Here is a 17,579-nt window from a genome sequence, read left to right on the forward strand (position 1 = left end):
GATGTGGTGGAACGGGAGCTTCGTGCCCTGGATGTGCATCCCACAAATCTCCATCAACTGCAAGATGCTATCCATCAATATGGGCCAACATTTCTAAAGAATGCTTTCAGCACCTTGTTGAATCAATGCCACGTAGAATTAAGGCAGTTCTGAAGGCGAAAGGGGGTCAAACACAGTATTAGTATGGCGTTCCTAATAATCCTTTAGGTGAGTGTATTTTGCTTCTATAATGTTTTTTATGAGAAAACTCCACAGGGCACCTTTAAATTGACCTTTAAGTACAAACCAGTTGAGAAATTCAAGGATTTCCCCTCATTAAACTGCCTTCATCTTTACAAGAAATAAGCTTATGTGACACCCCTAAATATGAGAATGTAAGAATATGACACTCACAAATACAATAATATGGTAGTTTTCCACGCAGTTTTTTTATAAGTAAGAATATTTATGCACTTCACTGGTTTATCCAGTGATACAGTACAAAATTTCACTGATGTTACAAGCAAGCAGCAGTGAGGAGTGCAGAGGTATTAAACATAATGTCCTGACAATATCCCTGTGACCTTGTGATCAGGATTATTTTTTCATTTCAATTCAAGATCATGTTAAGAGTGAGCAGATGAACACATAATTAGATTTCTCATGGACAGATGAAACAAACCCATTTCTGTGGCTCAGTCCTGCTTTTTTTCATGTAGTACAATAATCACCTGATAGAGACGGATCACAGACTGAACTGAAAAGTAGTGTACAAGTAGCTGTAAGAGAAGATGAAGTTATTTCTAAATGTGTGTTGCCAACAACTGCATGCAAGTCACGGTTCCTCGCGGGTATATTTCAAGTAGCAGGTTATTTAAAAAAGCTATTCTTTGTGTGGTTCATCAACGGTGATAAATTATCCAAATGTTCCGCAACACCAGTGAATCTCGGGCTCTGTCTGGCTCTCTTCAGCAAGTGCTCCTCCACTGCAACTACACATGCGTATTGATGAGGGTTACAATTTTGGTCATGCAAAAATTTATTCACGCAACATTTAAAAAAACATTTATTTAACCTTTTTTTTCGTTTTACATGTTTATTTACAGCCTTAAATGTTGAAATGTATATTGTAATAGGCTATATATTAACTTATTGTCAGAAAACTGGTAGTTCTATGTAAAATCAGACGTCGAGCACCCCCATATCGCCAAAATGGTACGATCCTTGTTTCACTGCGAAGCTTCGACTGTGAGATTCACAGTCGAATCAGGCTCCGCCCATCGAAGCATTGAATCTTCGACTATTCAGGGTCAGCCTTAAAAATCTCACAACAACAGTTGTCATTTCAGGCGAGCAAAATCAACAGTAGCTGGCTAGAGGTGAGAGGCATGCTTTTGTCTACTTCTGTGCGAAATCAGGAATTTGGGGTGGTAAATCTGGCATGGTTATTGTAAACTCTATGTGCCATGTGAGAACAGAAAGCAGACAGTACACAGATTTAGCAAAGGGTCATTTTGGGTCCCATGGGTTTCAAAATGTCCCTTTTTTGTCATTGTTTACAATCAAAATACATTCTTAAAGGTTTTTCTGGGAATAAAAGAATGCCTTGTTGTGTTGTCTTTTCCCTCTGTTTTAAATTTTTTTAACCTCTAAATCTCATTGTTCAGATGAGTTACCCGTACACTCAACAACAGATGGATTGAATGATGAGAAACTGAAGGAAGGGAAGGATGGGGAGGGCTGGATGTCATGAAGACAGAGAGAAGAGATTGATTGCGACGTAAAGGGAGATTAGAGCTTAAATGAGAGAGAGGACAAGACAGTCGGTTAGACGCACATCACTCAAACTACAGAGCGTACACTTGAGGCCCAGCATGCATTACTGTGAAATCTCGACTCTGACAAACACAAATTTGTTTGACAGATACAGCACATCAAACTGTGAGTTAATGGTTCAGTAAGAATCAGTGAGGGATTTAATCATTTAATTAGAACTGACAGTGACCTGCGTGCTAATCCATGTTTTACACGGGTTTAATTACTCTGCTTATTTTCTTACTATCAAATGCGAAACATCATTATAAATCAGCTTAGTCACCAAAACATATTAGTTACTACTAAGTGGGCAAATTAGATACCTCTCTTCATTATAAGATATTTTAATATGGTGTGAGTAAATGACTGATTGTTCTAGTGTGGTTATTGAATGAAAGTTGATGTATGTTTGAAATTGACATTCTGTTATTGTATATATTTATATTTTATATTTGCCATGATATTGCATGCCTCATCGTCTTCCCTCTCCTTTTCTGTCTGTGATTCCTCCTCTTTGGTGTGTGTGTGTGTGTGTGTGTGTGTGTGTGTCTGTTTGTTTGTTTACTCACCTTGTTTTGTCATTTTAGCCACACACACAGCCTAGCCACTAGATGTCTTCATAAAGTTTTACAATTTCTAGCTGTTACCTGAGTCATTCTGTGAGCAGATAACTGATACACGGTGCTTTGCATTTGTTCATTGTAGCAGTTGTATAGAAAGAAGATGTGACAATCTGTCAAAACATGTCAATAACGTCTCTCACTTCTAATTGTTTCAAATGCGGCTGAGGTATGCAACCTTTTTGGCCAAATTTGAGAGATGAACTGAAGCATCCTTTACAGCCCTTGGCATCACATTATCGCATGCTTTAAATGTATTGTATATACTGTAAGTATGAAGCATTTGTAAGGTCAAGTGTAAAAGCCCAAAGTCCAGCCCGAAGGGAGTTCCCATCTCCCACAGAAAGCTCTGCTCTGAACTGCTGAACTCTCAGCCAAAAGATCCAGGAGAACTAGATTAGCCTTTATGTTTCAGGGAATTGTCCATAACTGTACATTAGGTGTGGAGGACATGTACACTCATTTTGGTGTTGAAATGCTTATGAACATATAATAAAGCCATGAAGGTATAAGATGTGTCTCAGTTTTCATTGATATTGCCGGGCAGTGGCAGGTCACATGCAGAGTTTAAGATTGTTGAACATGTGGCAAATGAGTTAAATATGGAAAATCATCTTATGAGGGATACTTTATAATATGGACCGTTAACATTCAAATTTCTATCTTCAATGACCTTTTTGTGGCTTTTAAATTGATTCACTCTGCATTTCTTTAACAAACTGATTGTTTTTGCTTCTATACAGTCTTTGGCTTTTTCCAGTCAGAATTTGTCAATTTGTAGGCATGCATAGCACTCTGGTGGGAAAATGCACTGTGAAATTCCTCATAGAATTGATGTTGTGTCACAAAATGCATTTTTATCCACTGACAATGAAAAAAGATTTTGTATAAATACATGAAATTGAGTTTGTCGCATTTTGTTGGATAAATTCAAGATCTCTCAACATCTCTTATTCAGTCATTGATTATGTAAATATTCATTACATATTGTTACCAGGTATCTATATTTTCATTCATTTAGATTTTTATCAGTGTTTGTATATTATGCTCTGAAACTGTACAATTACATACAAATAAGAATAGTAGTCTACATTTTAAAGTTAAATAAACTTTCAGGAAACATGTTGATTTGTAATTAACTCTTTTCATTGCAGTTTTTGTCAGAAAACATCAACTCAAAGACTTTGTGTACAGTGCAACAAAAAACCAAAGCAGCTTTAATAGACATATTGAAAAGTGGGTTAGTTGATGGACCATTACAACTGCAGCAACAGTTGTGTCCTATACTCATGGATGGAGATAAAGAACATGCAGTTCCAACCTTTCTGTCACTTTTTGTCCCTTCATCCTATTTTTCACAGAGAATCTTTAATCCATAGGACCTCCAGGACCTCAGAGAAAATGTAACAAATGTAACTTTTAGGTCACGTGGATATGCGTAACCAACATTTGGACAGGTGCAAAAGGCATTATCTGCCATTTGGCAATGGGTAAGTGGGTGAGAATGAGAGCAGGGAATGTGGGACAATCCAGACAGCCATATGTGGTGGCAGTCTGTAAAATTGAAATCCTCCTGCTGACTGCACCAGCAGTTTTTCCTTATATGAACTACCGCTGTCTGCTCAGTCAGTCCAGAGTTTGGATCTAAGTTAAGGTCTGATAAAGGTTTTATGACATAGTAGTAATATTTAAACTTTTACAGGTCAAATATACATATTATATATAGTGTATCCACCTCTGAGATATAACGTATAATTTTATTTTGAACTACACAATCAGGGAATCTTTAGGGGGGTGATAGCAGGTCAGCAGTGAATGCCACAGAATAGAAATGTCATGCATCATCTGAAGCTGGGATGTGGTAAAGCTCCATAGATCGGAGGGAGAAACATTACCATACCATATCAGGTCTCTAAAATTGACATTATAGCGTTTTTCATACATTCAGTACAAATAAATGGATTTGCTCACTTAGAAAGAGCTGATATTTAGAATGGATGTAGTTACCTTTTTCAGTTGACAGCACTGTTGTGTTGTTTCTCATAAATGAATGGATCCGGTATGTGATTTCAGTCTTTATCTGTGTGTGGTGGGCCGTGTTGGCTCAACCAATGTTGACTCAGCTGACTTCACATCCGCTTGAACTTCCTCCCTGCAACTGATCTTACAGGCATCTTAGCGGATCTACCACGTATATCCATATATATATCCAAAGACTGAATGAAGGGAAGAGCACTTTACTAAAGCTCTGATGTCCAGCAGGCTTAGTATACTGCTCATTAGAGCGCCATTACCCGCTTTCAATTCACTGGGATTATGGTACCAACCATTTGGGAGCAAGTTGTTGACACGGATACTATGCAGACAGTAACTGCTGTGTAGTCACAATATGATGAAGACTGTAAAACTGCCCTCAATCTTTAAGATCCTGGTTGGTTCAAGTGGATATCTGTGTTAACGTGGAACCATGTCTAAGCATGCATTACACATGTAAACAGCACATTTCAGCCAAAAAGTTTGATCTGCCCGACCCCGAAGCTGTTAGCATAGAATGGCATGCAGGATCCTGACTTTTGGAATGTGTCCATCCTGCTGTTTACTGCCCGGGCACGTGGTTTTCTGTTGACCTCTCGTTTATCTTTGTCTTTCAAGCATCTGGTGTGATTGCTGTTGTCGAGTGATAGAGCATGAATTCTCACCCAACTGCTCTGTTTTGGGTTTTATAGCTGTAAAGCTTTGTGTTCACACCAGGCTGTTGATTAAGGCGAATGTTTTCCCACAGAACAAGCTTACTTTCTTTTCTGTATGTGCGCATTTAATCATTTTTATTTGTGCGCAACGTCTCCACTTATTACCACCCTAAGCCATTATAGCACTTAAATGAAGCATGATGAAATGAAGCTGAAGATTTCTTTGCATGTGTGTGAAATACATGATGAGGAAAACACCCATTACAGGACTGAGGCTTTCGTTTGCTAAGCTGGTCGGTGTCCAGCTGGATCAGTGGGTTAAGGCACATAATATTATATAACGGAGACACTGTGGATTCAAATCCTTTGTCGCAAGTCATCTCATCACTCTCTGACCTCTCTACTTAATAGAGCCCATGGAAATGTCTTTCTTTAATTCCCTCAAGTCAATGAAAAGGTCAGGTGGAAGATCATGCCTGTGGAGCTGGTAGAGATACAGTGATGGCGCCTTGATCGGTGCTTTGAATCAGGTTTTCCCATTCAACGTCTCCCTACTCCACCCTGCTGTATGTCTCCTCTCTCTTTCTACTTAGTGTGCGGTTTAAAAATACAAGTGTTTCTGTAACTGAAATAATAGACTTCTGTCTTCAATAGCAAGGCACGAGGCTGACACCTAGTGGTCGTGCACATATATTAAAGCTGAGCGCAAGGTCGTCTGTGCATCAGCAGCAAGCTGAGCTTTGCTGCACTCTTCTGGGGATACATCGGCAGTGTAAAGTATCGGTAAGCTGCTCATGGATAAAATTTTTCCCTGTAAAAGTACCCCATGAATTAAAAAGCGTGCAGATGTATGTCTCATATATTCTCGTTTCAGTAGTTTAGTTTATGGCATGTAACAGCCTAATTATTTATGAAGCTAGAAGAAAGGAATCAGAATAAGAGCGGCAATATGGAGAACACTGAAAATGAGGCTGTGGATAAAAAAAAAAAAACAACCGTAGAAATAGTAATATCTAAAGAAAAATATAAAAGAAACTCAGGAAACATGGATGGAAGTGAGATTCCTCAGAAAAAGATATGGGGAAATGAAGAAAGATGGCAATAATCTGTGAGTTCTCCTAAATTGACCGCTGAGGATTAGGGCTGTAGGGCTCAGCGTTGGCCTTACACATACTGTACTGCACTAATCTCTGACACACAAACAGCACCGCATGATCAGCACCATACACCATACAACACGCAGCAACCCACACACATACTCTGTGTGAACACACAGTATCTACAGTATCTAGTATGTGTGGTGTGTGTGTGTGTGTGTGTGTGTGTGTAGGTTTACATGGATAAATTCAAACAGACACACATACAAGTACACAGTCGTACTTGCTGGGCTAAATTCACATCTGTATTATGAAGCTACAGTTCATGTGATCATGTGTATCAAAGGCTGATCCCAACTGCAATTTATTTTAAAGTGTATATATGATCAAATAATCCTTTGCGATTTTCACTGGTGCAGCGTCAGTCATTGCTTTGGATCCAGTGTATGTCAGTGTGTGTATGTAACCGGTGCCTCTAAATGTGTAAGACATATGGTAATTCAGTATAACATTTTGTGCAGAGCTTACAGTACTCCAACAAAGCTTTCCAAAATTGACTGACCATGCACAAATGCACAACATGACCCACCTCATCTTAGAAAACATTTGTGTATGTTACCACACATTTATTTCATTTGTTTGTTGGAATATTCTAATATATATATATATATAATACAGTGGAGTAAAAACTGTCCCAACCAACACGTGTCTCCCCTACACATAGTGAGTGAAATAAGTAGTTTATTTTAGGGTGGGTGAATTATTGAAGTCTTGCATGTCAGTGGGGCCCTTTGGAGGGCGGGGCCTGTTTCAGGTTAAACGGGTCAAACACAATGGTGAGCAGTGTTTCTTACATCTATTGTGGGAGTGCCCAGAAGTGCATTTTTTTTGTCCAAGTTAGATTGGGTTAATAATGACATCTTGACAAAGACTGACAAGGTGATAGACAGTAATCCACACATTCACCTTCCCACTACTCTACCACTCTAAAGGAATAAGCAAAAAGAACATACATTTTCACCATAATTATCAAACTTTTCTACAAACAAAAACCAAGATGCTACATAACAATAACATAACATTTCTACTTGTAGTTATTTTAAATGTAAAATCTACTCTGCAAGATGACTAGTAATTACAGTGGTCAAATAAAAATAGTGAAGTAAAAAACATTTCGCTCTGATCTGCAGAGGAGGAAAACTAAAAAATAATTTAATTTAATTATTTCCAGTATTTCCCAGTAACACAGTGCTGGTGTTTGCTAAAGTTTACGGCTGGATGATGAACAACCTTGATGGAGGAAGGTGGCCAAGAGAGAGAGTCCTTCTTTTCAGGAGTGAAACAATGTGGCCGAATGTAAATAGCTATAAAAGATATTTTGTTCTTTTTTTCTCATGCAGATTCCCATCTAATTAACATTTGTACATTTATTACATGAATATAAAGTAATGAAAGGAACAGTACAGCTGTTTCAAACGCTTTTGTACAATTAAATCAGTGTACAATTAGTGTACAATTAAATTACTGTACTGTGTATAATTCAAATACACTATTACGTCATACAGTACTGTATATAAAATGTAACGTACTATAGTTAAAGGTAAAAGCTGCCACTTCGCACTCTAACTGAGTTTTTGTCTGGGGCATTTATATCAAAATAAAGAGGATGAGCATACACACATTTTACACACATTCCATGAGTTTTTATGGTTAATTTTACTATTTTCTAGACTGAATAACAAAACAACAACATTCAATTCAATGCATTCAGTTCAAATTAAAGGAATTTAGACCAGACCATTATGCAGGGACATAGTATGCATAACATATATTTTAACAGTTAGATTAATTAGTAAAATATGACTTTCTTTTTCAATTACAGGGCTAGTGAAACATAACTTAGGTTGGGATTAGGTTCTGCTTGTGAATTTGAACCTATGACATCGGTATTTCTTAAAACCCTGTCTGCCTGGTTTCCAACAGAGATCTTTTTTTCACTTTCATTTCATTTCCTTTTCTTTGCAGCCCCTTTCCAACCTTTGCACTAGTACTTTCTTGAAGTTATGTCCCTCTCTTTCCATTTCTATCTGTCGCACAGTGTCCCTTTCTTTGCACTTTAAAAGGGGCTGAGCAATATAAATGTCCTTCCTCTATTACTCCCACTTCAAGGCTGTACTCCCGTGGTCTGTCAACATAACTCTTTCCCACTAATCTGAAATGGCAGGGATTACACAGCCAGCCAATTCTCCATCCATAATTCTACCCCCCCCCCCCCCCCCCTCTCTCTCTCTCACAAACACACACACACACACACACACACACACATTCCTGCCAGACTAGTCATTTTGAGAGCATAAGCACATGTTTGAGAGGCAGAGAGAGGAAGGTGGGTTGGATGGATTAGATTGAGTTGGTCCAAATTCAAGGGATCACTCGTGGCGAGAGGGGGTGACAGATAAATAGGGAAAACAGTGTGTGTTTGTGTGAGAGCGAGGCAGAGAGGGATAGAAAGGCGTGCAATCAGAGCCATGGTCTGCCAGCAGCAGGATGTTTCAGCCCAGATATGACCCAGCTCTCCCACCCCACCCTGTCAATCTCCAGCACCCTCCTGCAATTCCATAATATCACACTACCAGTTGTAAAGCTCATCATGACAGCCTCCAACAACCTATTGGAGTTTAGGATTTAATGCGACTTCATATGCCTACCTTGCCTCTCACTGGACCAATAAGTTCGTGGATTGTAGCACGTGCAAATAGAGGAATCTTCATTCGCTTTCAATAGTGGGGTTGTAAGTGGAAACTTTTGCCTTTACCTCACTGGGTGTGAAAGGTGTTATTCCACTGAATGCGTTGGATTTAGTATGGATTTTGGACATTTATGTGACAACTGAGCAGAGAGGAAAAAAGGAAGAGAAACAGTGGAGAAGTGTGGGGACAAACGAGGACAAAAGGGAGGGGAGAAGACAGGAAGAAGAGGGCAGGGTGATGGGAAACATCAACAAGGCGTCTAAAAAGAACAGTAAAAGGAAGAAGGTAAGGATTAAGTAACTTGATTTCAGCTGAGGGAAACATATTTATCAAAGTGAGTTTGAACTGATTAAGATGTGTAAGACAATGCTTTGTGGACGTTCATATCTAAGCCTAATAGTTTGGGAAGTTAGTCATTCCAAGCTACATCTGAGCTGTATATAAAGAAATCTAGATTTTAAAATCTGACTCATGACTGCCATAAAATGTACACGTGAATTAGCCAGTTTCATCGCAGTCATTACTTTATCTCGGTCCTAATCCGGTTGGTTCCCCTCCTCTAAGGGTGAATTGCCCCTAGAACGAAGTGGCACCCCATTGGCTGCTGCCATGCTGGGGGGCCTGGGTGGTGCAGGTGAGGTGGACACGGACGACGACGAGGGAGGAGCGAGCGAGCGGGAGTTTGATGATCCCCTGTGCACTCTGGTTAAGAACTGCAACATGCTGCACAACTTAGTGGGGCCCGCTTGTATCTTCCTCAGACAGGGCTTCGCACAGAGCCAGCTTGTATGTATAACATTCACACACACACACACACACGGTACAGAATAGTCATGGCCAAAACACACATAAATCTCTTCATCCATCCATCCATCCATAGTGCCGTCACAGTCCAAGGGAAGGTGAATTTAAGGCCATCCATTCAGTTTGACAACATCACAGCCTTCCCATCCCCTCTCCACCAATGAGAATTTCACCCTGGGAGTGTCACCCCCCCATCAATGCTACACACCACCACATCACCTTATATCATAACAATTAATGTGATTGTCATTTGTTTAGGAATATTATTGGTTTGGGGGGAGGCTATATTATAAATATATTATTTTTTCTATATTTCTCATGCAGATTCCCATCTACATGACATGTGTATATTTATTACATGAATATAAAGTAATGAAAGGGACAGTACAGCTGTTTTAAACGCTTTTGTAATTACTATCCAAATTTAATTACTGTACTGTGTGTAATTCAAATACACTAAACAGCCATACAGTACTATATATAAAAAAAGCTTACTGTAGTTCAAATTATTATTAGGCTATATCCTGAAACAGGATTGTAATGTCAGTAGTGCAAGCCACAGTTTGGCGCTTGTTTCACTCCATTTCTACATTTTTAACAGGTGCCGAACCGGTAGCAGAGTTTGAAAACAAACATATTCAGATTTTTTCCCATATGTTGTCATGTAGAAAAATATATGAATGATTAATATAAGCAAATTATTTAAAGCATTTATTTAGGAATGATGCTGTCCCAAGATTTTTGATCAGGATAAGCAGTTTCCATTATGTAACAGATTACACTATAAGGACCTCCCATTTTTTCTCGATGGTTATTAAGATCATAAATTCACTTTCTAACAGGGCTGAAGATTTCTTGCATGCCTCTTTCTCAGATAAATGTCTGAAAGAGTTAGGTATATTATAGAGATCAATAATAGAGTAATTTCCTGACTGTGCAGCTAGCTGTGCTAATTGAAAAGAGCCATTAGTACGGTGGTTGTCACTCATCACAGATGCTTTGCTGAGTCATATGCTCCTGAGGACGTGGAAGACCTTGGGCTGCGTCTCGAGGTGAAATGTAACAATACTGACTCAACACAGATTAACTAAATATAATTAATCTATGATGTGTTTCATGGCATTTACATATGCCCTATATTATTTTACTTTATTTTGTAGTTGACGTCTGTGTGTTTTTAGTGAATGAATGCTTGATTTCAAAAATGACTTTCTTAAAGCTGATATAATGAATAGTCTTATATTAACAATGGACCAAATGACCAGATGTAATGTGAAAGTGGCTGATTATAAATAAATATACAGGGAATTATCACCTGACTGTAGTTCCCGTCAGAGGTACGATGTATGATGAATACAGTGGAGCGTTTAGCAGCTAAAAGGAAAGATATTTCACTCAGGAATTAGTGGGGACCAAAAACTGAGCTAAAAAGAAACTGAAAAATGGTTTTATATATCAGGTTACCAGAAACACTACTCCAAATGAGTGCTAATGTTGCTTTGTGTCTGCTGAATCCAAAGATAAGCAAGTGTTTGCTAATGATTTTACCAAAATTATGTACAGTCATGGGCCCTAGAGGATGAAACGTAATAACTTTGTTGATACCCATATTTTTCATCCTGCACCATCAGATATTATTTTGATTTGTCAGTATACTTTAATTTCTGATCAAATACCTACAAAACTAGTGAAATTCCCCTCAGCTGCACTATTGTTTAGAGCTAATTAGCAAATGTTAACACGCTAACAACTAAGTTGACAACCGTAGTAACATTAGGGGTACACTAGCAGGTAGGTTCAAACTTAATCAAATCAGCTTGTTAACATCGTGATTGTGAGCAATATTAGCATTCCTACTTAAGCATTTAGGTCAAAGCACAGCTCTGGATACTGGATACTGCAGCCTCAAAGCCCAAAGCTGCCAGTAGGCTTTTGTTCTTGTTAAGTTATCAGTGTGAGAACTTTCCAGTAACCCAGCAGCATCCTTTCTGAGCCACCACAGTTCTGAACTTGTAGGACAACTTCCTGATTTCCTTCCTTACTTAAAGTCATGGATCGAGGAAAGAGATGCGATTCCTCGACATACCAATAAGTCTAAGAGATGGATAGGATGAGACTGATAGCCTTTACTTCTTTTTAATCCCCCATAAGCCCCTTTGTTCTCTAAAAGAGAGAAATGAAAGAAAAACCCAAGAGTCTTAATATAGACTCAGAAAAGCCTCCTGAACAGCTTCAGTGCTCCTTGCCAAGTCTCTACTGGTGGGATGAACATCATTTATCCACAACATATTCCCTCGTTAAACAACCTTTATTTAATTGAGGCTGAGATAGTTTTTGCAAGAGAGACCCAAGTGCAGCAGATAGAGAGTAAAACAAACATCGCCTGACATAACTTTAGGACAAACAGCATTAGAGACAGTCACACACATTACTAAAAATATTTATAGATAAAAGTTTCTATTTTTACACAATTTGGTCTTATGACGATGGTGGTGGAGAGCATTGTCTTACTCGTTGCTCCAAAAGCTTCCATAGATGAAAAACTGGGTTGAGATCTGGTGACTTTGAAGGATGTAACATTTTATTCACGTCATTGTGGTACTCACCAAACCATTGGTGCAGGAAGTGTCTGCACTTCCCCACTCTTTTATTCAGGTCTTTCCTTTAATTTAGCCCCTGTCTGTAGGTTGTAGTTTGCATTTACACCCATTTCACTTTGGTGTTGGCACCTAATTTTTGCTACATGAATTACTGAGCAAAATAAGAAAAACAAGGCAAACATTTGCTTCCATACCTCTGTGCCAGAACTTAGCTCAACCAGATAGTCACATATTTTATTTTAAAAAGACAACCAGCAATAAGTGCTATGTGTGTTTGTTGCATGTTCCGCCTGTGCAGGTGGGCTAATGTCCATTAAAGAGCCAGCAGCCCCGCAGTGCAAATACAGACGCAGATGAAAAAATCAGTGGCAGATAGGGAAATGAAAAACCGATAAGCCTCTGTGATTTGTAATACAGTTTAAAGCTGTAATCTCCCTGCCACTGTTCTCTCCCCTGCATTCTCTAATCCAGGCCTGCATTATTCCTGATGCTGATGTCACGGCCTCGCAGAGAACACGTCGTCAACAAAGTCATCCTGGCACCATCTTTTGTTCATGCCACTGCACACTGAAGCCAGTTCAACACAAATAGTGTGTCTGTTGTGTGGCTTTAGACATGTACGTCTCTATCTCCATTTTGATATAATAATGATAATATTCTCTCAAAGTACCATTTGATTTTATTTTTCACCAATTTATTCAGTTACTATGTTAAGCTGGGGTGGATTTCTCTGGGTTTCTCAGAACTTCATCAAGATACACACCATGTCATCAGCTTTATTGCGTATGTGTGTGTGTGTGTGTGTGTGTGTGTGTGTGTGTGTGTGTGTGTGTTTTTGGAGAGAGGCTAAAGGGAGTCACTGTGCATCTGCAAGTTTTTTTATAATACATTTTGAATAGCATATGCAGTAGCAGACTTTCAAAGCTCGTCCGCCAGCAGATTGAGATTAAATGCGAAATCGTGTAGCAGATCAACTAAAAAGGTTTAGGGTCAGTCAGATCAAAATCCTGTAACAAAATCTCTGCTCGGGTGGTTGAACATGGAACAAAAATGCTGCACACGATTGAAAGGACAAACAGAAGCTGACGCACTGAAACTTTTCCTGCATGTTTTGTCAGTGTGACCATATGTGAAATAGAACAAGGAACACAGACTGATACTGAAAGTTTGTGTGTAAGCCTGACCAGCTGTCCATTTGTCTGTATGTCTGTCTTCTATACGCACCACTGCAGGACAGAGATCTACGACCAGAGGAAATGGAAGGTACAAAAACATCAAAAGCTCCGTCTCTCCCTCCCTCAGTCTTCTTCCTGATCCGCCTTCCTTTCAAACCTAAAACCTTCTTTATGACTGTGAAAATCTGTGCTTTCCTGTACAGAGCAGCATTTAAAAGTACTTCCCTGACTTTGCCCTCTCATTGAATGGCAGCAATGTGAAGAAGCAGAGATGTATTTATTTTTTACTTGAACTGAAGATCAAAGAGAAGGATTATTCTATTATTCATTATTCTTGACAATTTAGGAACAGTTAAACTTCCGCCTCCTTTATATTTCTCGCATCTGACTCACACTTACGTGGGAATGTAATTTATTAACTGGCTATGGAATCTGTGGAATTTGTGACTTTTTAAATGTAGAAACTCAAAACATTTGGTGAAATAAAGAAATAACTTGGATCACTTAAAAACATACACACACTGAGATATTACTTGGCATATTTTGGAACAATAGCATTTTCAATAGTGACCAAAAAAAATCAGGGGACCATTTTCACATAATGTTTGAAGGGCTTGCATGTCTTAATGGTGTGAACTTAAAAGGGTAAGTCAAAAGGTGCCCCTCTGGCCTCTTTAAAATCAATATTGTACCTTTGAGGGGACAAAAGTGCACATGTAAGTGTTTTTGTCTCCCATCTCCATTTTTGAGTTTGAAGTGACATCAATTGAGGCAATTTTTAAGAATTCACACAGTTCCCTCTAGAGCTTCAAAAGGCTTTATACAACGTATCTCACAAATGTAGTAGAACTCTCCAACACCTGCACAACAGACTTTGATGTGTAAAATCAGTGGAGTTTGGTAGTTTTCACAACCCAAACATGGTTGTTATCAGTGGCTTACAACTGATCTATAAAACATTAGTAAATACATTATTAGCCACATATTAAAGCACTTGACCCTTCGCTAAGACACGCCCCGAATACGCAGCTGGCCAATCACAGGGCAGTATAGGACTCGCTCTAACTGATGTCCTCACACTTTAATGTCTGCGCTCTATTGACTCTAATGCAAAAGGAGTCGTTTTCTAGCTTTTCTTTGCTGTATTTTTCCAAAATATGGTCAAACGCTGTTCCTGGGGCACTGTAATAGTTGGTTAGAGGTTGAAAGGAGAAGTACAATTTATTATCTTTCCAAAACTTAAAACAAATCCAGAAAAAATGTAGGCTGTGCATTGTTCCTAATTTAATGTTAGTTAACTAACACTAGCTAACTTACTCCTGAATGTAACGTTATGAAGCCCTACTGTTCTGCTTTTTAATGATTGTAATAGTGAACAGAGACCTACCCAGCTGTACACAAACAGTGTTGACCCTTAATTTAGTTGTCCTCTTTGTGAATAGTCAGGTAATAGGGTGGGTCACTTTTACACTGTGATCTGACAGGTTCAACACTTTGTCAGACTTAGCAACAGTAACTATGGGAGGCGTGGCTTAGCAAAGGGTCAATTATTTGCCTCTTTATTAAAGGACGTGGGACAGAATTTCTCAAATGAACAGGGCAACCCAGGCACAATAGTGCATATAACAGTGATGGTCTTAGAGCCAGTAAGCATTATAAACTCTTTTTTTTATAACCTCATTTTTTAGGCTTTAATTGTGAACTTCTCTGTCACAGTTAAAGTAGTTAAAGCCTCTACACTAATAAGTAGAATCAAATTTTTTGCTATCATCAAAAAAGACATTGTTGCAGACCCCCACCTTTACACACACTCATGGATCCAATTTAGGGTCACTCTAATTATCACCAGGGTTGTCTAATTTCCCTACAAAAGCATAACCATTACATTAAATTGACAACACATAGAGAGCTTTATCATAAGACCTACATATACACTTGGAACAGAAACAGCTCTATTTCTCTCACTCATCACTTGTCTTCCCTGCAGAGCTGCGTGAGGCATTCAGGGAGTTTGACAAAGACAAGGATGGCTTCATCAGCTGTAAGGACCTGGGCGAGTGCATGAGGACTATGGGATACATGCCAACAGAGATGGAGCTGATAGAACTCAGCCAGCAGATCTGTGAGTGCTATTTGAGACATTTATTGTGTCAGAGCTATTTTTGAGTTTAGCGGTTGTCAGGAAGCCCGTCATTTCTGGCTGTCCCTGCTTCCACCTACAAGTATAACACTGCTGCTGGCCACACATCGCTTTTTACAAATTGATAAAGAATGTATCATTGAACTGGGTTAACATCTGACTTTAAAAGCTTCTGCTTTTAACACCAAAATATGATCCAGTAAAATTGCTATCAGTGCTGTATATGGTGTAAGTAATTGCTACTCAACAAGACTATGGAACTGATTTAGCCAGTACAGTCACCAAGTGTACCCCAGGAATGTGGATATCGGCAGACTGTCGTGAGGGCATGTAATGAGTCTTATGGCTCCCTGTCGCATTAAAACCCAACCTTATATAACTCCCCTAAGCACTGTGCATTTGAAGAAAGTGTCATATTCACTTTGGTCAGTAACTGATCGATCTGGTTATTAATTTCCTTGTTGGTTAAAGACACAAAAGCATCAGTTAACACTGATAATACTCAAGTTCTCCCCCTCTAGGCGGCGGCCGAGTGGACTTTGAAGACTTTGTGGAGCTGATGGGTCCCAAGATGCTCGCTGAGACTGCCGACATGATAGGAGTCAAGGAGCTGAGGGATGCCTTCAAAGAGGTCTGCAATACAATTTATTAACTTATAGCCATTTAGCCTCTGGGGTCCCTTGAATAGATTATCCCCTTTCCCTAACTTTAACCTCTAATGCACATCCTTTTATATCCTTTTTTTTCTCTACCTTATCCATTTTGTTTCCCAGTTTGACTCTGATGGCGATGGTCAAATCAGCCTCGGGGAACTGAGGGAAGCCATGAAGAAGCTAATGGGGGAGCAGCTCAACCACCGCGAGATCGACGAGATCCTGCGAGACGTAGACCTCAATGGGGATGGAGAGGTGGACTTTGAAGGTGAGCGAATAATACTTAAGGGAAAAAAAGCTGAGGGAAAAAAGACAGAGGAAATTAAGAAAAAGACAAAAAGAAACAAGGGAAAGCGTTTGCACAGACAGGCACCAGAAACTGCTTTTACGTGGTATTTTCTTTGAAAAACAATGGAAATATATTGATTTCTGCCATGATAAAATTAACCCACAGTAACAACATATCTTCTCTTTCCACAGAGTTTGTGCGAATGATGTCTCGCTGACTCTTCGCCAAACCTCACTCTACTGCACCAAACACATGATGGACCAGACAGCACACTGTTAATGTTCTTGTAAGTCTTCCTGATGTACAGAAGATTCTTGGTGTCTGTATTTTTTTCAGTAACTTCCATCATCTCTCAAGTATAAGAGAATCCCTTCAATGTGTCACTGTTGTTTGAATGTAACATATAATGACATTTTATATAGTGATGACTGAGATGGTTTAACCAAAGCTGTGGTCTCTTAAGTGAATGTGAATATATTTCAACTGAGAATCACATACCAGCAACACTAAACACACATGCACACACTCTCTCTCTCACTCTCACTCATAGTTTACAGTACATTACATGGGTAACTTATGTGGTCAGTTCACGCAAATTAGAAAAATACGTTTTCTCACATACCCCAAGTAGTATCTTGTCAACCAGGGGAGTTGGGTTCGGATTACGATTGACACTAACACTAATGAAGGTTCATATTTCTCATTTTTATTTTATTTTTTACATAATTTGGGTGAGCTGATGCTTTAAAATCACAGTTTACTATGTTAACTGACTTGAATCTGAAGTTATTATAACAGTTTGAATAACGCCACATCTAAAATCTTCAATTCAAACTTGAATTTAACTGTTCAGACTGTGACTGTGCGATATTTTTTTTAGTGTAGATAGCCAAAGTGAATACTTTTTAATAATAGAACTAGTAAATTAAATTATATATACATCTTTATTGTACAAACTACCACATAA

General features: G+C 38.9%; 1 protein-coding gene across 2 annotated transcripts; it reads left to right on the plus strand.

The window, feature by feature from the left end:
- Nucleotides 1-9,188: 9,188 nt before the first annotated feature.
- On the plus strand, nt 9,189-16,829 carry cabp2a (calcium binding protein 2a). 2 transcript variants are annotated; one of them, XM_038712697.1, is made up of 7 exons: nt 9,189-9,236; nt 9,516-9,737; nt 13,588-13,618; nt 15,518-15,652; nt 16,192-16,301; nt 16,444-16,591; nt 16,804-16,829. In XM_038712697.1, the coding sequence occupies exons 1-7, from the start codon at nt 9,189-9,191 to the stop codon at nt 16,827-16,829; spliced, it is 720 nt and encodes a 239-aa protein (XP_038568625.1). The 2 variants fall into 2 exon arrangements, with proteins under 2 accessions (XP_038568625.1, XP_038568626.1); XM_038712698.1 differs by lacking the exon at nt 9,189-9,236 and adding an exon at nt 13,354-13,364 and having other exon boundaries at nt 9,529-9,729.
- The last annotated feature ends 750 nt before the right edge of the window (nt 16,830-17,579 follow it).

The sequence above is a fragment of the Micropterus salmoides genome, unplaced genomic scaffold (genome assembly GCF_014851395.1).
Source record: "Micropterus salmoides isolate LMB-PRFRI ecotype aquatic unplaced genomic scaffold, ASM1485139v1 Ms_hic_scaffold_12, whole genome shotgun sequence".
NCBI lineage: Eukaryota > Metazoa > Chordata > Actinopteri > Centrarchiformes > Centrarchidae > Micropterus > Micropterus salmoides.

Coding starts and splice junctions, on each gene's coding strand:
- cabp2a (XM_038712697.1), top strand. CDS start 9,189: ATGGGAAACATCAACAAGGCGTCTAAAAAGAACAGTAAAAGGAAGAAG. Junction 13,619..15,517: donor ACGACCAGAGGAAATGGAAG/GTACAAAAACAT, acceptor TCTTCCCTGCAG/AGCTGCGTGAGGCATTCAGG. Junction 16,302..16,443: donor TGAGGGATGCCTTCAAAGAG/GTCTGCAATACA, acceptor TTTGTTTCCCAG/TTTGACTCTGATGGCGATGG.